The sequence below is a fragment of the Rhinoraja longicauda genome, chromosome 26 (assembly GCF_053455715.1).
Source record: "Rhinoraja longicauda isolate Sanriku21f chromosome 26, sRhiLon1.1, whole genome shotgun sequence".
Taxonomy (NCBI): Eukaryota; Metazoa; Chordata; class Chondrichthyes; order Rajiformes; family Arhynchobatidae; genus Rhinoraja; species Rhinoraja longicauda.
Window position 1 is genome coordinate 20,462,396 of NC_135978.1, and position 20,305 is coordinate 20,482,700.

At 43.5% G+C, this 20,305-nt stretch overlaps 1 protein-coding gene across 7 annotated transcripts in view; it reads left to right on the forward strand.

Annotated features, from left to right (window-relative positions):
• poldip2 (polymerase (DNA-directed), delta interacting protein 2) overlaps positions 1-20,305 on the forward strand; it is a 35,534-nt gene that overhangs the window by 573 nt on the left and 14,656 nt on the right. For 5 of the 7 annotated variants that reach the window (XM_078422588.1, XM_078422586.1, XM_078422587.1 and 2 more), the window contains exons 2-10: positions 426-507; positions 2,643-2,740; positions 4,320-4,425; positions 5,913-5,988; positions 9,557-9,664; positions 11,098-11,234; positions 12,053-12,079; positions 16,120-16,245; positions 18,223-18,302. In XM_078422588.1, coding sequence (XP_078278714.1) covers positions 426-507; positions 2,643-2,740; positions 4,320-4,425; positions 5,913-5,988; positions 9,557-9,664; positions 11,098-11,234; positions 12,053-12,079; positions 16,120-16,245; positions 18,223-18,302 — 840 coding nt within the window. The remainder of the gene's footprint in view (positions 1-425; positions 508-2,642; positions 2,741-4,319; positions 4,426-5,912; positions 5,989-9,556; positions 9,665-11,097; positions 11,235-12,052; positions 12,080-16,119; positions 16,246-18,222; positions 18,303-20,305) is intronic. The other 2 variants (XM_078422589.1, XM_078422592.1) reach the window with 1 other exon arrangement.

Here is a 20,305-nt window from a genome sequence, read left to right on the forward strand (position 1 = left end):
CCCCACACGGAACATGACCTTGGCCTGGCGTCCCCTTCCTGGACACTAACTCCCCTCCCACCCTGAGTTACCTCCTCAATCTCCATCACTCTTTTTGTCCTAGGTCACTCCCTCTGCCTCCCCCATTTAATCTGTGCGCCCTTTACCCACCTGATAGTACTCCTCCCTTCCTCCATCCATACTGTCCACCTGATCTTACAGCTAGCTGCCCACCCCACTACTGGATCCTGCTCCTCACTTGTGTAAAATGACCAACTTTATCCTCCTTTCCCCCGTCCACTCCCACTGTTTCACTTGTCCCTGCCTCTTCTTCCTTCCCTTTACCTTACACCCCACACCCAGCTGTTTCTCTCTGATAGCTGCAATACCCCCTCCATTCCCTTTGAATTCAGTCTTGTCTACAATCGTTATCTCTGTCTCTCCAGAAATCGCCCTGAAGGCAAAGTGTTGGAGACGGTTGGAGTGTTTGAGGCACCTAAACAGCAGGGAAAATACGAAACAGGACAGGTAAGAGATCGCTGCTTGGACCTGAAACTGGAATACCAGAGGTGTCTTGGGCCCTTGAAACTCGTGTTGTGGGAACATGAGAAAAATAACAGAAAGAGACCACTTGACCAAATAAGCCTACCCTGCTGTTCAATGTGTAAGAAAATAACTGCAGATGCTGGTACAAATCGAAGGTGTTTATTCACAAAAATGCTGGAGTAACTCAGCAGGTGAGGCAACATCTCAGGAGAGAAGGAATGGGCGACGTTTGGGGTCGAGACCCTTCTTCAGACTGATGTCAGGGGGGCGGGACAAAGGAAGGATATAGGTGGAGACAGGAAGACAGTGGGAGACCTGGGGAGGGGAAGAGAGGGACAGAGGAACTATCTAAAGTTGGAGAAGTCAAATGTTCATACCACTGGGCTGCAAGCTGCCCAGGCGAAATATGAGGTGCTGTTCCTCCAATTTCCGGTGGGACTCACTATGGCACTGGAGGAAGCCCATGACAGAAAGGTCAGACTGGGAATGGGAGGGGGAGTTGAAGTGCTCAGCCACTGGGAGATCAGATTGGTTAATGTGGACTGAGCGCAGGTGTTGAGCGAAGCGATCGCCGATCCTGCGTTTGGTTTCGCCGATGTAAATAAGTTGACATCTGGAGCAGCGGATGCAATAGATGAGGTTGGAGGAGGTGCAACCTGCTGTTCAATGTTATCATTGCTGATCTACCTCTGGTATCATTTTACCTGCTGTGCCCAATTTCCTGATCTTTCAAATTGTATTTACTGCCTCTGTAAATATCCATCAAGAATTCCCTTCAGGAATCAACCATTCTCTGTCTGAAGACAAATTCATCAGCACCTTGATTTAAATGACCACTCCCTAATCTTGAAACTATATCTCCTTGTTCAAAGTTCTCCCACTCATAGAAACATCAACATCATCTAAACTTATATTTCAATAAGATCGCCCTTGATTCTTCTAAATGCCAAAGAATATGCAACTGATTTGTAAAGTCATGTGAAAGGTCAACTCTTGCATCCATGGAATTAACCTATTGAATCTCTTTCGGACTACCTCCAATGCCAATATATAATTTCCAAAAGGGGACCAAAACTGAATAAAGTTTTGACTAACCAGACAAATGTCCTGTACAATTATAATGTCTTCCTTTTTCTAAGCTCAATCTTCTTGCAGTAAAAGCTAATATGCAGGTTGCCTTCCTGATCACCTATGAGGTAGAATGGCTTGCCTTCCTTTCTACTGCAATGAGAACACAGTGGCACAGCGGTAGAGCTGTTGACTCACAGTAGCAGAGACCTGGGTTCGTCCTAATTACAGGTGCAGTGTGCAGAGGTTTTACATTCTCCGTGTGACCGTGTGGGTTTTTAGTTTAGTTTAGAAATACAGTGCAAAAACAGGCCCTTCGGCCTATCGAGTCAGTGCCGACCAGTGATCCCCACACACTAACACTATCCTACACACACTAGGGACAATTTACAATTATACCAACCCAATCAGCCTTCAAACATGTATGTCTTTGGAGTGTGGGAGGAAACTGGAGATCCTGGAGAAAACCAACACAGGTCACAGGGAGAATGTACAGACAGCCCCAGTAGTCGGGATCGGACCTGGGTCTCTAGTACTGTAAGGCAACAACTCTACAGCTGCAACACCATGCAACTGTTTCTCGGGGTATTCCGGTCTCCTCCCACATTCCAAAGATGTGCAGGTTTGAAGGTTAATTGGCTTCTGTAAATTCCCCCTAGTGTGTCGGATGTGAAAGTGAGATAACATAGAACTTGTGAACGGTTGCTCAATGGTCAGCATGCACTCTGTGGGACGAAAGGCCTGTTTCCATGCTGTATTTCTAAACTACACTCAAAAGCTCCCGTTTGTCCTAATTACTACTTATTCAACATGCTAGAAAACTTTGGATTAAATGGTTCTGGAGCCAACCCTGGGCGGGCTGAACAATGGAGGTGCATGCAGTGTACAAGTGCTAGCTCGGAAACCCGGTAACTCGTAGATCTTGAGCAAAATAAAATGTGCTGCAGAAACTCAGCGGGTCAGGCAGCATCTGGGGTGGGAATGGACAGCTGACATTTTGGGTCGTGATTCATCAGATACAATGATCTTCTCGTGTGCTTTGTCTGCAGCTATTTCTGCACAGTGTGTTTGGATACCGAGGAATTGTACTGTTCCCTTGGCATGCCAGGCTCTACGATCGTGATGTGGCTTCATCCAGCCCTGACAGGTACAAGTGATTGTTTGCAAGCCACTTGCTGCTTCTGCTAATTTCCTGTGGCGCTGGTGAAGGTAGAATATTATTGAAGTTAGTGGGGGAATATGTTTTGGTTGCGTGAAATTGCAACTTTGCAATCGAGGGAAGCACAATGTGCTCTCCTGCCTTTGGAAGGAATGCAGTGTGACCCTGTGGTAACCCGCATTTGATCCTGACCTCGGGTTCTGTCTGTACAGATTTTGCTCATTCTCCCTGTGACTGAGTTTCTTCCCAGTGCTCTTGTTTCTACCCACACCCCATTGATGTGTGGGTAGCTTAATTGGCTATTGTAGAATACCACTTATTGTAATAAAGTAGCAAAAGCATTGAAGGGGAGTTGCTGAGGATGTGAGGGAGAATTAATTGTGGTAAATAAGGAGGGAGGGAAAGGGATTCTTGGGATTGCTGTGCTGGATGCAGAGACCTAAAATGCTTAATTTCAAGTCGTAATAATCAAATTAAACAATTACTGTAATATCCCCTTGTAGGTGGCCAGTGTGATCCAGTGTCTGGAATGGTATCACCAGGTTCCTGCTGGAACTATACTGTCTGATGGTTGAGTCCTTTTATTGAGTCATACAGCAGACACGAAACCTACTGAGTCTGCCAACCATTAAGCAAAAGGCCGTCCACACTAACTTTACAGGAATCCTAATTTTACTTCCCCACATTCCTATCAGCTTCTCCCTGCAGATTCTACTGCTTACTTAGGGCTATTTATGGCAGCTAATTAATGTACCAGCTCACGTCTTTAGCATGTGAGAGGCAATTGTACATCCAGGGGAACTCATGCGTTCACGGAGAATGCACAAACTCCATTCAGACAGCACTACAAATTGGGATTGAACCTGGGCTGCTCGACTGAGGCCACACCTCTACTAGCTGCACCATTGTGCTGCACTACTGAAGTGCTGTTGCCTGCCATTTGCAGTGAATTTGAAACGTTGTTTCAGCAACTTCAAGGAGCATATTTCTCTTTATCTTCGCCCTTAAATCAAAATCCATTTTGGTTTTTCCCAGTCTCGACCAAGGGCTGTGGCGTTGTTTGCTGCATCTCTGTGGTGTAAATAAGGTACTTGGAATTTAATACAGGCAATCACAGTGTTAATGAGGCGGGTGAGTGGGGTTGTGTTCCTAGAAAGGTCCAGATCGCAAATTTCATAGCCTGAAGCCTTGTCACCTGCACATGTGGCCATAAACACATTGGAAAACAAAATTTGCTACTTTATTTACTTTTTTCCCCACAAATTTAATGAATTTTACTCCATATCAAACATATAGATGGTGATTGGTGAATTTCCGTTACACAATTAGCACAGGGGTTACCTGTAGTCCTTAATTAAAATGGAAAGTGCCCGCAATCCACAGTTGGTTACATTATCTGTGGAGAGAGAAAAAGAGTTAATGCTTTAGATCAATTACTTCATCTAAAGTTTGGATTTTTAGCGTTTGCTATTTTTATTTCAGATTTCCACCATTTAAATTTTGTTTTAAACATACATCACTGAGTGCAGTCAATTAATTAATAAATACTTTTTTCTCTTGCTCGCAGTAAACCAGAAAGTTCAGGCACTCAAGGTTCCAAAGAGGTGAAAGGCAAAACACACACCTACTACCAAGTGCTGATTGACACCAGGGACTGCCCTCATATAGTAAGTGTGAGTAATGCACAGATGATGATGGGATTGTGCTTCTGGCTGGCTTTTCTTGGCCACTTGTATAAAGCCATATCAGCAACATTTTGCCTCCGATCAATGCTGTGGACTTGCACAAAGCTTCTTGAATGATATAAGTGGGAGAAAGGTCGACTGGTAATCTCTGGGCTTCATCTGTATTTAGTGGAGCAGAACTATGTCGTTACAAAGCCATTTCTTGAATATAGTGTGTTGATTAGTTTCAAACTGAGGCAAACTATCCACAAGAATCCCAATAGCCTCCCAACTTAAATGGACCATTTATTCTGATTTTGTTTTCTGTCCAATAACCAATCTGCACCTCTATCACATGCTGTAATGTTGTTTAATAATCGCTTATCGGAAATCTTATTGAAGGCATTCTGATACATCATATCAACTGGTCTATCTTTGTCTTTACTGCCAAATGGTTCCACAAGTTTGTCAAGCTTTCTCTTTCAGAAATTCACTTTCAGATTTCTCTTTCAGAAATTCATGTTGACTCTGGCCATTCCCATTATTCTTATTGTACCTTCCAGTTCCCTAATAAGATTCCATCAATTTCCCCACGACTAATGACAGCCCAACAGATCTATAGTTTGGCTTCCTCCTCTCACCCACCTGCCTCTGGCTCCTAACACAAACAATCCTCCTCCCGCACCTGGGCTCATCCTCCCATCATCCTTCACAACTTTCAGTCCATCTAACACCTCCTGGCCTCTTTTTTTCTTTGTACTGGCTATCTTCCCTCTCCACTCTGAGACTTGACGTAGGGTCTCAACCCAAATCATCAACGATTCCATTCCCCCCCCAACGGATGCTGCTCGATCAGCTTAGTTCCTCCAGCAGCTTGTTTTTTGTTTTAAGGAATTTTCAAATATGCCAGCCACGTATTTCAACCCCCGAGGATACAGGGTATCAGGTACCAGTGATTAATTGGCGTTGGTAATTACTTCAGTGCTAAATGTTTCACTGTACTAATATCTCTGAGTTCCTCATTCATGCTCGCTTGTTCTCTGTTATTTCCAGGAAGTTTCCTCTGCTCTGAAGTTTCCTCTGCTCTGCTCACAAAATACCCGTTAATTTTTCTGCCATTTCTTTATTGCTTGGTTCTCCTCGGTTGGAATCTGAATTTTGCCCAGTCTTTGGGGTTATGCCCAATAGAAACACTCCCATCTCAGTCTTAAGTGTTTCGCATTAACTTTTGTAATCTTTTCCTTGTATGTAGACATTCATACAGTCTGGATTTTATCTTTATCATCAGCATAGTCTTATACTTTCCCTTTAACTTAGTACAGTCCTTTATCTTCAGTCACAGCTGGACCACTTCTCTTGCAGGGGTTTTGTGGCTTAAATCTTGCAAACTATGTATCAATTCTGTAGAAGTTGGCCATTGCTTGTTTGCTGTCATGCCTTTTAATGTAGTTTCCCAACTTATATTCTTGTATATAACTATAGCATTTCTGTTTCAGTCACAGAGGTCACAGACAGAAGCCGTGACTTTCCTTGCTAACCACGATGACAGCAGAGCTCTTTATGCTATTCCAGGTAAACAGTTTTGTTGCTGCGTTTTTTGTTAGTTGACGTCAGCCAGTCAGTCAAGATTCTGTTATTGTTTGAAATACCCGGGGTTCTGAAAGGGTGGAGGAATTACAAAGTGGGACTATGTGTGCATATGTTCATTATGTGAGGCGAGCATTGTGTTGGTTGTGAGGTGTCTCCAAGTTGAAAGCCCTGGCAGTGCATGCTGTCCGGGATTCTACCTGAGCAATGGCCATAATTGAGTCCTGGTGGTGAGCAACACCCATGAAACACTATTTAGTGTTTGTTGGAGTTGGTTGTTTGAGCCCTAGGATATTGTTGTGGGATTACCTCAGGGCAGTGTCTGCAGCCCAACCACCTCCAGCTGCTTTATCAGTATCTTTCCATCGCAAGGTCAAAAGTGAGGATGATGGTTGTTGTTCCATTCACTTCTACTTAGAATTGAAAGAATACATGCTTGCATGCAGCTGAACCTGAAGAGCCAACATCAAGGGTTCAACTGTTTAATGATGTATCTGCAGGTGTTTATTATGTGGTGCTTTGCCCCCTCATAACTCCTCAGAGCCTCAGCCCTCCTACTTCAGGAGTGCAATTGAATACTTCATTAAGTAGTCAGAAGTTTACAGCAAAGAAGATGGCCATATCGACTGTAATGTTTGGAAATAATAATCCACCCTAATCTTCCCACCCAACAAGTCCATATGGAAAATGAATGTCGGATACAAGTATTTAAATGTGATGAGGGTTTACACCTCTCTCACTCTTTCAGTCAGTGTATTCCAGATTCCCTAACCTTGACTCCCTTCCAATCTTTTCACTAATGACTTTAAATCTGGGCCTATGCAGCTTCCAAATGGCACCTAACCCAGGCGACTATTTGTGTGCTAGTCACAGAAGCTGATCTGTATTCACACATTATAATTGCTCCACACATTTAAATCTCTACTCCTACAGCAAGATTTCTTACTTTAACTATGGCTCGATTGTAATCATGTATTGTCTTTCTGCTGACTGGTTAGCAGGAAACAAAAGCTTTTCACTGTACCTAGGTACACGTGACAAAAACTAAACTGAACTGATACCTATGCTGCACTATGAATATTCTGTGTTCTATTTGTAGGCTGAAGAGCCTGTTCTGTATTATTGTATGTCACATCTTGTTTTCACTCCAGTTTTTGATTCTTCTGCTAATGGAAGTGGGATTTTCTCTGTATGGACCCTTCATAAAGTTGTGTTCCTCAGCTGAATCTTCATTCACCACCTTCTGCTCCAAAGAATATAACCCCAGACCTATCCAATCTTCCCACCCAGCCACAATTATTCCAATCCTGGCAACATTCTTGAACTTCCTCTGCACCTCTTGAACTGCATTTATATCCCACTTCTAATGTGGTGACCACAGTTTGAGCTGGTATAACTAGTATTGTGTACATTGTATTATGTATACTTGTTACGCAGTCTCCTAGCTCCTATAGTCTGTGCCTCGTCCAAATCATTTTTGTGCTTTTTTTTAGCCACATCTTGTTCCTTTTAAGGACTTGTGGATATAATCCACAAGACAATCTGTTTTTGCACAGCCCTCAGAAGCTTTCATTTATTGTCTATTCTATTGCTTTGAAGCACCTCTCCAATGCATAACTCTCACATCTCCAGACTGTGTTCCATTTGCCATCTTTCTGCCATCCGAATTGATCAGTCCATCTGCCCTCCTGCAGTCTAACTTCCTTCCGCCCTGTAAACTACATAACTATATTTCATATGCTTTGCAAACTTCTTTATAATGTCCCATAAAAGTTTTATCGTAATTTGAAAAGAACTCATCGAGCAATTCACAGAATGGAAATCAAGCAATTCACAAAATGGATATGACTCCAAGGAGGCGAACAATGATCATAACCTTGCATCAACATTGTTCAAAGTCACGGCGAGAGATTGCAAATTTGTTGGGGTGAGCCAAGTTAACGTATCTAAGATTGTTAAGCAAGGGAACCAGATCACTCGCCCAAGAGATTGAGCACATGCAGCTGCAAAAGGAATACGTCTCCAAGAGATGAGGCCTTGCTGTTTCGGGAAAGTAAGAAGGATCCAATAAAGACAAGCTTTGCCCTGAAGAAAGATTTGAAGGCAGTAGGAGTCTCATTAAGATTAAGCACCATGTGTTGATGCCTTGTTAAAGTTGGCTGTATAGCTAGAAGACCTGTGAAAAAAAGCAACTTCTTCCTGCTCTGAGAAAGAAATGATACAAAGGAGAAATAATTCTTAGATATAAAAAATGGACAAGTGAGGACTGGAGAAAGGTGTTATTCAGTGACAAAAGCCATTTACTGGTTCAGGAGTTAACATGTTTGGAGATCAGTCGGCGAGCCGGTGAGAAAATGCCACATTGACGAGTTTGTCAAGCATCCTGAAAAGTTGATGTTCTGGGTTGTTGCAGTTACTATGGTGTTGGTTTACTGCACCATGTTGACAAAATGATGAGAATATTGCAATATATCAATGTATTGAAGAGAAGAGTGAGCCAGAAATGGCAAAAACTTTTCCAGATGGATAAGGGATAGTCCAGCACTGTGCCACACATCAAAGTTGGTGACCCAGTTTTTTCAGCAAAAGGGGATAATAAGTGTGTCTAGGACAGGCCTGGTAACTCACCTGATCCAAATCTGATTGAGAATTTGTGGTCCATTATCAAGGAGAGTGAAAGGAAAATACTATGAGACAAGCTCATCAAGGCCACAATTCAGCTGTGGTATAGAGTTGAAAACTCCTCGGAAATTGTCAGAATCTGGTCAATTTCATGTCAGACTTGATAAAGAACCGTGATGGACATATAATACACAAAGAACTAATGGTGCGACAATAATGAATAAAAGGGAGCCCTGCAACATGTATATTGACATATTATATCCGAGTGTGTGCATGATTCAATTAATTTGCATAACGATGGAGATAAGATGGATGGTCACAGTATTTTCCCCAGGTGGGGGGTCTGAAAATAAAGAGCACAGGCTTCAGGTGAGAGGAAATTTATGGAGACCTGATGAGCAACCTTTTCCACACACAGGGTGGTGAATATGTGGAATGAACTGCCAGAGGAAGTGGTAGATTATAACATTTAAAGGACATTTGGACAAGTACGCGAATAGGAAATGTTTGGACAGGATATAGGCTAACATCGGCAAATGAGATTAATTCAGGAAGGCACCTTACTCAGCATGGACAAGTTGGATTTAAGGACCTGGTTCCATGCTACGTGACTCTGACTTTCTGTCCTCTTTTAAACCGTTTCGCTGGCCAAGCATTTGTTCACTTCCTTTCATACTTTGGCATTAAATTTTCGGAATTATCTTGAGGTAAGTTAAAACATAAATTTTAATTTATGCATAAGCATAAGCATAATTTGTTACTGAGGGAGGACTGGCAATTGAACTGATGAGTGCAAAGTTTCTGGTTTGTGAGTATATTTATCTGGCATTGAGTGATTCTGCCCGGAGCCATGGAATCCATTTCTCCTACAACTGAGTGCAATATTTCTTGCTGTTAGATTTTTTTGATATGAACTTTTGCCTTGTGTTAGGTTTGGACTATGTGAGCCATGAAGACATCCTGCCTTACAGTTCATCAGACAGGAGTCCTATCCAGCATGAGCTGTTTGATAGATTTCTCTCGTATGACTCGGCAAAAGGTTTGTTAAAGTTTTTGCTGTGTGCAGATTTACAGTGTTATCTTCTAGTTTGAAGCTGCATGTTTCTTGTGATTTCAAGATGACTGAGTTTTATTTGTACTCACTATGTGATACTGTGAGCAAAGGATTGAAGAAAATGGGAGCTGTATAATGAGTGATTGATTGATAGTTTATTATCACATGTGACATGCCACAGTGAAATTCTTTATTTTGCATACCATACACAAAATATGCAGAGTTGCCATGAAAAGGATGCAGCAAAGTTATGAAGTGGTCCCCAACAGTACCTCTTTGTTCTCTCAGCAGCCTCCCCACCCCAAGTCGCTCTTTGATCTTGGTGGTGTGTCCTTGACCAACCTCTGGCACCCACTGACCTCCACTACTGACTGCCGGCCCACCTGACCTCCGGGAAAAAATGGAAGAGGAGCAAAGTGTAATTGAGCCATTTCTGCTCGGTTCAAGCTTCAGCACCACTGCCCACACCCATGCCATCCAAACTCCAATAGCAATTTATTCAGAATTTGGGAAGTGTCACCTTGGAATTGTCACCCAGATGGATTTAACTATAGCCTGTACCGGTGAGAAGGTCTTGGATTTGATCTTGGGTAAGCTCCAATCACAGATGCTCCCCAAATTAGCAACAGCTAGTGGGATAAAAACAGACCAGGACCCTATTAGTTGCCTTTAGGTTATTGCAGGTGCGGATAGGGCTCGGCTGTGATGTTTCCTATTGCCAAGTAGCCTTGAAATGCTGATTAAGGTTTATGTGAAGGTGGTGCTTGTGTGAAGGGCAGGAGGTTGTTGCACCTGTGAAGCTCTGCTCTAAGGAACACCAGTTCTTACAGAGCACAAGAGGTAGGACATCAAATGTTACAACTCTGCAAGACATTGGTGACTCTACATTGGGAGTACTGTGTGTAGTCGGGGTCACCTAGTTATAGGAAAAATATAAGTTGGAATGGATACAGAAAAGATTCACAAGATGTTGCTGGGACTGGGGTGGGGGGGGGGGGGGTGGGTGAGTTATAAGAAGAGATTGGTTTTGCTGGTGTTTTTTTTTCCTGGGGCATAGGATGCTGATGGTTACCTTCTTGAAGTATGTGAAAACATGAGGGGCATAAATCAGATGAATGGTTAATCTTTAGGTCTAGGTTTAAGTTGAGAGAGGAAAAATTTAATTGGAACTTGAGTGGCAATATTTGTGCACACTATGCTCGGGGCATGGAACAAGTTGCCAGAGGAAGTGATTGAGACATGTACTATTACAACATCTAAAAGACACTAGACCAAGTGGATCCATTGGGCCCAAACCTCTCCTGCATTGGTCCCTCTCCCTCTCCCCCTCCCCCTCCCTCTCCATCTCCCTCTTTGCAGTTAGTCTGTCCTGATGAAGTAGATCTATGATTAAAACACTGCATTGTTTCATCCCCTAGCTTTGCCTTTTATAGCCAGGGACACTTTGCGTGCTTGGCAGGAGAAGAACCATCCCTGGTTAGAGCTGTCTGATGTGCACCGGGAAACAACGGAGAATATTCGGGTCACAGTCATACCCTTCTACATGGGCATGCGGGTAAGGGTGATGTGTGATGTTTACTTAAGTCGGCGCCCACAAAGTTTGCTGAAACCTGTTCATGCTTTGCCATAGCTCCAATATATGATTTTGATGTAAACTTTGTAGCTGGAAGTGTGAGCTAGGGACTTCACTGCAATTGCATTAAGTGACTGATCTCAACAACTGCTTCATGTAACAGTGACTGCGTGTGAATGCCTGCTCAGTTATTCTGAAATCTGGATGGTATTGAATGGAAGGCCCATCATACCAGTTCTTTTTTTAGCTTTTATCACTTTGCCAATTGAATATTGATGTAGAAATATTCTAAATGGAGAATATCTGATATTAGTATTATGCTGGTTGCATTTTCTCAGTGAATTTGAGATTGAACATTTCTTCCATCGAAAGAGATGAGGGTGGATGAGGCCAGCAGGACCACTGGCTTCTCTAGCCCTGGGATTGGCGCTAGAGTGAAGGGGGAACTTCCCATCTATTTACTAAGGAGTTGGATTGGGTGAACTGAACTATGGAGGAGGGTTGACTGTATGTTTACTTCAAAAAAATAGTGAAAATGTTTTCTCTGACTTGGTGGCCTGGCCTTCACCCACCTCCACCAGCTTTCACCGATGAGTTAAAAACTTTGTAAGAAGTGTAACTAAATGGTAACAGGGCCTGGATAAGTGTCTCAAATGTTCTTTGAGAGTGAGGTGAAGTGTGAAATGGGCCTGGTTGTCAGGGTGAAAGGCATTATTCCTGGTCAGGGCTACCTGAATTAAAGTTACAAACTGGCTTTAAACATTTTTTCATTCATTTGCTGATGTTTGATTTAATTGCAGGAAGCACAGAATTCGCATGTGTACTGGGTAAGTATTGCTCAGTTTTCACTTGATTTCTCTGATTAATATGTGTGTTACTGATCACATGATAGGGATTCTATTCACATGCCAAATGCTGCAAACATGGCCATAGTAAGAAATAGAAATGAAACAGTATCTGATGGGAGTGGAGGAATTGGGGGTGGGGAAGAAAACATAGAAAACATAGAAACATAGAAAATAGGTGCAGGAGTAGGCCATTCGGCCCTTCGAGCCTGCACCGCCATTCAATATGATCATGGCTGATCATCCAGCTCAGTAGCCTGTACCTGCCTTCTCTCCATACCCCCTGATCCCTTTAGCAAAAAGGGCCACATCTAACTCCCTCTTAAATATAGCCAACGAACTGACCTCAACTACCTTCTGTGGCAGAGAATTCCACAGACTCACCACTCTCTGTGTGAAGAAATGTTTTCTCATCTCGGTCCTAAAAGACTTCCCCCTTATCCTTAAGCTGTGACCCCTGGTTCTGGACTCCCCCAACATCGGGAACAATCTTCCCGCATCTAGCCTCTCCAACCCCTTAAGAATTTTATATGTTTCTATAAGATCCCCCCTCAGTCTTCTAAATTCCAGCGAGTACAAGCCCAGTCTATCCAGTCTTTCCTCATATGCAAGTCCCGCCATCCCAGGGATTAATCTGGTGAACCTTCTCTGTACTCCCTCTAAGGCAAGAACGTCTTTCCTCAGGTTAGGAGACCAAAACTGCACACAATACTCCAGGTGCGGTCTCACCAAGGCCCTGTACAACTGCAGCAGAACCTCCCTGCTCCTAAACTCAAATCCTCTTGCTATGAATGCCAACATACCATTCGCTTTCTTCACTGCCTGCTGCACCTGCATGCTTGCTTTCAATGACTGGTGCACCATGACACCCAGGTCACGTTGCATCTCCCCTTCTCCCAATCGGTCACCATTCAGGTAATACTCTGCTTTCCTGTTCTTGCCGCCAAAGTGGATAACCTCACATTTATCCACATTATATTGCATCTGCCATGCATTTGCCCACGCGCCTAATCTATCCAAGTCACTCTGCAGCCTCCTAGCATCCTCCTCGCAGCTAACACTGCCACCCAGCTTCGTGTCATCCGCAAACTTAGAGATGTTGCATTCAATTCCCTCGTCCAAATCATTAATATACACTGTAAATAACTGGGGTCCCAGCACTGAGCCTTGCGGTACCCCACTAGTCACTGCCTGCCATTCCGAAAAGGACCCGTTTATTCCTACTCTTTGCTTCCTGTCCGCCAACCAATTTTCTATCCACCTCAACACTGAACCCTCAATACCGTGTGCTTTAAGTTTGTACACCAATCTCCTATGTGGGACCTTGTCGAAGGCCTTCTGAAAGTCCAGATATAACACATCGACTGGTTCTCCCTTATCCACTCTACTAGTTACATCCTCGAAAAATTCTATAAGATTCGTCAGACATGATTTGCCTTTGGTAAATCCATGCTGACTTTGTCCGATGATTTCACCACTTTCCAAATGTGATGCTATCACATCTTTAATAACTGACTGTAGCATTTTCCCCACTACCGATGTTAGGCCAACTGGTCTATAATTCCCCGTTTTCTCTCTCCTTCCCTTTTTAAAAAGTGGGGTTACATTAGCTACCCTCCAGTCCTCAGGAACTACTCCAGAATCTAAAGAGTTTTGAAAAATTATCACTAATGCATCCACTATTTCTGAGGCTACTTCCTTAAGCACTCTGGGATGCAGCCTATCTGGCCCTGGGGATTTATCTGCCTTTAATCCATTTAATTTACCTAACACCACTTCCCGACTAACCTGGATTTCCCGCAGTTCCTCCATCTCATTAGACCCCCGGTCCCCCGCTATTTCCGGCAGACGGTTTATGTCTTCCTTAGTGAAGACAGAACCAAAGTATTTGTTCAATTGGTCTGCCATCTCTATGATCAATTCACCTGTTTCCGACTGCAAGGGACCTACATTTGTCTTAACTAATCTTTTTCTCTTGACATATCTATAAAAGCTTTTGCAGTCAGTTTTTATGTTCCTTGCCAGTTTTCCCTCATAATCTATTTTCCCTTTCCTAATTAAGCCCTTTGTCCTCCTCTGCTGGACTCTGAATTTCTCCCAGTCCTCTGGTATGCTACTTTTTCTGGCTAATCTGTATGCTTCATCTTTTGTTTTAATACTATCCTTGATTTCCCTTGTTAGCCACGGATGCACTACCTTTCCTGGTTTGTTCTGGGATGAACACTTGTTGTAGTTCATCCATGCGACCTTTAAATGCCTTCCATTGCATGTCCACCGTCAACCCTTTCAGCATCAATCGCCAGTCCATCTTGGACAATTCACGCCTCATACCCTCAAAGTTACCTTTCTTTAAGTTCAGAACATTTTTTTCTGTATCGACTTTGTCACTCTCCATCCTAATGAAGAACTCTACCATATTATGATCACTCTTGCCCAAGGGGCCTCGCACAACAAGACTGCTAACTAACCCTTCCTCATTACTCAATACCCAGTCTAGAATGGCCTGTTCTCTCGTTGGTTCCTCGACATGTTGGTTTAGAAAACCATCTCTTAAACATTCCAAGAAATCCTCTTCCTCAGCACCCCTGCCAGTTTGGTTCACCCAATCTATATGTAGATTGAAGTCACCCATTATAACTGCTGCACCTTTAGTGCACGCATTTCTAATTTCCTGCTTGATGCCATCCCCAACCTCACTACTGCTGTTAGGTGGCCTGTACACAACTCCCACTAGCGTTTTCTGCCCCTTAGATTAATGGGGATAGTTAATGGGGATAGTTAGTCTGAGTAAGAGTGGTGGAAGAGAGAGGTTTTCTGGTTGGAAGAGGAAGGGGGTGAGGGATTTGACTGAGGAGAAGTTTTGGAGCTGGGAGGGGGTGGGGGGTCTGACATGGGGTAGAGTCAAGGGAGGGATTGTTGGAGGTCCATGTGGTTCAGAGCACATTCAACATTCAATTGTCAAATGGTCTTGACCCACGAGAGGCAAGCACGGCTCCTATCCACATTGTTGACATTTGGCATTGCTGTTTACCTGGCCTGGGTCTAATCTTTGGTACTTTGGTGAAGCCAGCAATGCAATGTCCTGGTACCATGACTAGCACTATCCTGTAGATTGCTGAATTGCTCCATTGGTCCTATACATTAGGGAGATGTGATCCTGTGCTATGCAGGAGCCTTGGGCAAATTCCTGCCCTGTGCTGATGCTCCTGTAGGTATTAGATTATTGTCATGTGTACTGAGATACGGTGAAAAACGTTTTGTGTGCTATCCAATTAAATCATACCGTGCCCAAGTACAATCAAGCTATACACAAGTTCAACAGGTAGTGCAAAGAGAAGAAATGTAACCGGGTACAGAATACAATGTTATAGCTACCAAGAAGTGCAGACAAAAAAAGAAAAAGTGCAAGGGCCACATTGTGGTAGGGCAGGAGATCAGGGCTACACCTTTGCTTGTGAGAAGTCCTTTCAGTAGTCTGATGACCGTGGGGAAGAAGCAGTTCCTGAATCTGGTGGTAGCGCTGGAATACTGATCTCATCCATGTTCTTCCTGGGGTGGCTAAACCACAGAGCTGCTGTGAAGGCTATCTATGAGGGCTGGTGTAGGGCAGGCAGGCAAAAGATGTGGCTTCTCAGCCTTGAGATCCATGGCTCAAGACTGCACAAAACCAATGTGATGAGTGTGCACTTTTTCATGGATTGCTGAATCCTATGGTCTCCCTCCTGTTGGAAGTGATTGATGCTGCTGCTTCCCATCTCCTTGCATTACTGCACCCGGGTAAAGATTTTTTGTAGAAACGCTCGACAACCAATGCTACAATTACCCCCTATTGGCACTGATTCCAGTCTTACTTTTGTGCCTGGGGAAACATCCTGAGCACTAAGTGAAATACCAGTGTGGGAATAACATGCAAGAAGTTTAAAGGGCAGTTGACACAGGAGCACACAAAGATATGTTGCTCTTTCCAAGGAGGACGTGCTGATTCATTGGCTCTTACTGTATCTCACTGTCTCTCTCCTCAGTGGCGATACTGTATCCGACTGGAGAACCTTGGGACTGAAGTGGTACAGCTTCGAGAAAGACACTGGCGGATCTTTAGCCTGTCTGGGACGCTGGAGACAGTGCGAGGAAGAGGAGTTGTGGGCAGGGTGAGTACCATGTGATGCTGATTGATGCCATCTCACTCCCCACCACCCCAGTATTCCCAGGAATTTACTCTTTAAAAATAAAGTGTAAGAATAACTCAGTGTTTCAGGCAGCATCTCCAGAGAATGTGAATTGGTAATATTTCATGTTGTGAGCCTTCTTCAGACTGTGATGTTCTTTAAGATCATGCTTGATTTACTCTTTGAGCAAGCTTTACAATATTTGATTATATTAAGCTCCCCTCTCATTTAACGGTCTGGTGTGCCCAAGGATTTCGTCATGACTGGTAAAAAAGAAGGGCTCGGTTTGAGCAATAAGCAGTTTGATGTTGTTTGAAATGTGTATCTGATGTTGTTGCCGCACCCTGAGGAATGTCAATATAAGTAAACAAAGTGCCTGGGGCATTCATTAACGGGGAAAAGTGGATTAATGTGTTAATTGGTGACACTTAACAAGTCGATCACTGGACAATGGATGCAGAGATACTGTCAGCCTCGTGACAGTGGCATTGTTATCACATCGTGCTCAGTACACAGGAGTACAGTCAGGATTCAGCCATCTCATAGCTCTGCAAACCAGTTCTTGTTGATCCTCTTGATAGATGCATATTGCAAGAGCTATGTTTACAGGGAACAATTTATTTTTAAAAACGAGCAAGTCAAACTAAGTTGTGAACTGATTGGCAACAAAGACATGTACTTATTTTCACCTGCAGGGGCGATCAGTGCAAAGTGCCTTAAGTAAACATAGAAAATAGGTGCAGGAGGATTGAGCAACAGACCCATTCAAGATGGGGCAGTAGGTGACTGAAGGGGTGGGTAGTTGTTACTTTGTAAGATGGTGTGATTATTCTATCGCTAATTCTGTTTGTGCTCCTGAAGCATGGCCTTGAGGACTGGAGAAACACTGCTGGTCAGATTCAGTGGAACTCTTGACAGAGTTTATTAGAGCTGTGCTGTCAGATGAAGAACACTCGGGAATGATGTTGAAAGGGAGGTCTGATCAGTTTCCAATTCAAAAATGAATGGAAAAATTAAATAAGGAAATATTATTGATGTGTTGATGACTATATCAGAAGGTAATCACTAAGGGAAGATGAGATACTTCCATTCACAAATGTTTGTTGAAGCTTAATAATCCAAATCATTTCTTCAGGACATACTTTACAGCAGACATTGGGCTGACAGAGGTAACACATGATGAACAGAGTTCATTATTGTAATCTCATTGTTACAGGAAGTTGGGATTCATGTCTCCAATATGGACAAGGACACAGTATCTGCCTGTTCTGAGATCTCTCTTGCTTTCTCCATGATAATTCTAATGGGGATGACAGTGTTGCTGTATGTTGAAATTCATGCAGCCCAAGTTGCCTACCTGAGCTAGTACCATTTGCTCATGTTTGGCCCATATCCCTCTCAACCTTTACTATCCACGTACCTGTCCAAACTTTGTAGTTGTACCCGCCTCTACCACTAGCTCTGGTAGGTCATTCCCCATACTCTCCACCCTCTGTGTTGAAAAAGTTGCTACTCGGGTCCTTTTTTAAATCTTTCATCACTCACCTTAAAATTTCCTCTACCCTGGGAACAAGAGTGCTGTTATTCACCTCAATGCTTCTTGTGATTTTATGTACCTCCATAAGGGCACCCCTTGGCTTCCTATGCTCCAGGGAAACAAACACCAGCCTATCCAGGCTCACCTTATAACTCAACCCCTCCAGCCCAATAACGTGAATCTCTTTTGCACCTTTTCCAGCTTAATGACATTGTACCTAGGGTGACCTTGACTGCTCTTTCCTTTTAGGCCACAGGCACTGTGAGAACTTCATTTAAACTGAGAGCAAGTGCTTACAGAAATGCTGAATATTCATGTCCTTCATTGACTTCAGCTCCTAAAACCCATACTCCACTCTATTCCCTCTTTGTATTTTCTGACTAAAAGGTAAATGTATTTTCTTTGCTGCTCTCCCTGTTTAGGAGCCGGTTCTATCGAAGGAGCAGCCTGCATTTCAGTACAGCAGCCACGTCTCACTGCAGGCACCCAGTGGTCACATGTGGTGAGTAAGCCCGTTGCTGCAGTTAGATCCAGCTTTGTGATTGCCTCACTGTTTGCTGCATTGCCTGGTTTCTATGAAATTAATCCATTTGGAATGGAGTTGGTCTCTCTGCACAAATACAGAGCCTCTGTGGCACAGCAGGTAATCTGTATGTTACAGACATATAAATGCAAAGGTCCCTGCTTTATCTAGCACTTGTATTTGCCAGGATGAATGGAGCAAGGTTGATACAATTGCTGGATTATCTAGCAGCCAGGGTTTTTGTACTAATCACTGAAGGGGCATTGCCGTGTGTGTGTGTTGTGTGTATGTGTGTGTTGTTGTGTAAGTGTAAATGTGTGTGTAAATTTGTGTATATCCAGGGAGCACCATCGGAGGGTTATGGCCTATCCCATGATTGGTTTCTTGTTTTTGTGAGCACTTTTGGAACAAGAGAAACACAAGGGATAATATTTCTCTGGGTGTTTGTAACAGTGATGGGATGCTTTGACTTAACTTTGGAGATATTCATTGTTAACTCCCTGCTGCCTGCTTGTATCCTGAAACAAATATATACCTCTTCCTGACCAGATGTCATGGTATTGTTTCTTCACCACTACCTACCGCTCAAACCAACCAACATCTAACATTGTAATAATTGACAATCTTGTCAGGCATTATTACTCCCCCTACCCTGCCCCATGCCAGCATGGAAAGCCATGTGATTTTGTTGAAAGCTGCTGAAGCTTGCTTGCTGTGAACCAAAGTTTGAGGTTCAAATCTCTGCTTTAACAGTATAGCTTCCAACTATGGATTTAAAAAAGGTGACTAGACCAAGTGGACCCATTGGGCCCAAACCTCTCTTGCATTGGTGCAGCACCCTCTCCTCCCCCCACCCTCCCCTCCCTCCCCCTTCCCCCCCACCCTTCTCTCCCCCCCCACTCCATCCCCCTTATCCTCCCTCCTCCACCCCCCTCTCTCCACCCCTCTCCCTTCCCCCTCTCTCCCTAGGAGATAGATTTAAACTTAAAAATGTGAATCATTTAAAAAATAGAACACCGATTTCAATGAAACTTCCATTAGCACCAAAGGACGACGGTGAGTAAGGTGGGCCTAAAATTGTCGCACCATCGTGTACCGTTTTGGCTGTAGTCAGGAACAAACAAACAAACAAACGAGAGCTTTAGTATATAGATGTTTCGGGGTGAAGATCTTTTGTCAATTCTGAATGCTCGGCATTTTCTGTTTTTGTTATTTTTATTTTTTTTAAAATAGATTTTCAAACTTCCCACTGTCTGTCACCAGGGTTTGCAGTTAGTCACTATTGAAGTAGAGGTGCAGCCAGGAAGGCCACGGGAGCCCCAGTGTCAAAGCTGAACTATCCCAGAGAGACATTCAGTGGGCAAAATTAGCATGCATTTGTTATAGCTGTTAATGATGTGACCACTTTTTGTGACTAAGTGGATAGATAGTTAATAAGCAAGAGGGTGAGAGGTTGCTAAGTGTCAGGAATGTGGTTCTGATGTTACTATCACAGCATTGCCTTGTTGAATGATGGAGCTGGCCCTAGGGGCATAGCGTCCTACTTGTGCTCTTTATTCATGTGATCATATGTGCTGATTACCAATTTGTTGCTTGAAGGCCAAAACTAACTGATGTATAAGGACATTCGTGCGCTGCTCACAAAGGAGTGCTGACACTTTGCTTTTTGACTAAAGTTACAGACGGACTTCTGTCTGCTGCCTGACTGTTGCTTCAATGCTGCTTTTCCGTTCTGGCTTCTGTCTCTTGGAGTGATTGTCCAGGCTGATGTATATTTTTTAGTCCTTAGTCTTCTGCAGGATGTGAGTGTAGCTTGCATAGCCGGCACTTATTGCCCTTCTGCTGTAGCCATTTCAGAAAGCAGTTAAGAGCCGACCATATCACTGACAGTTTGGAGCATCTATGTCACAGCACCAGAGACGTGGGTTTGATCCTGACCTCGGGTGCTGTGTGGAGATTACATGTTTTCCCTGAGATCATTG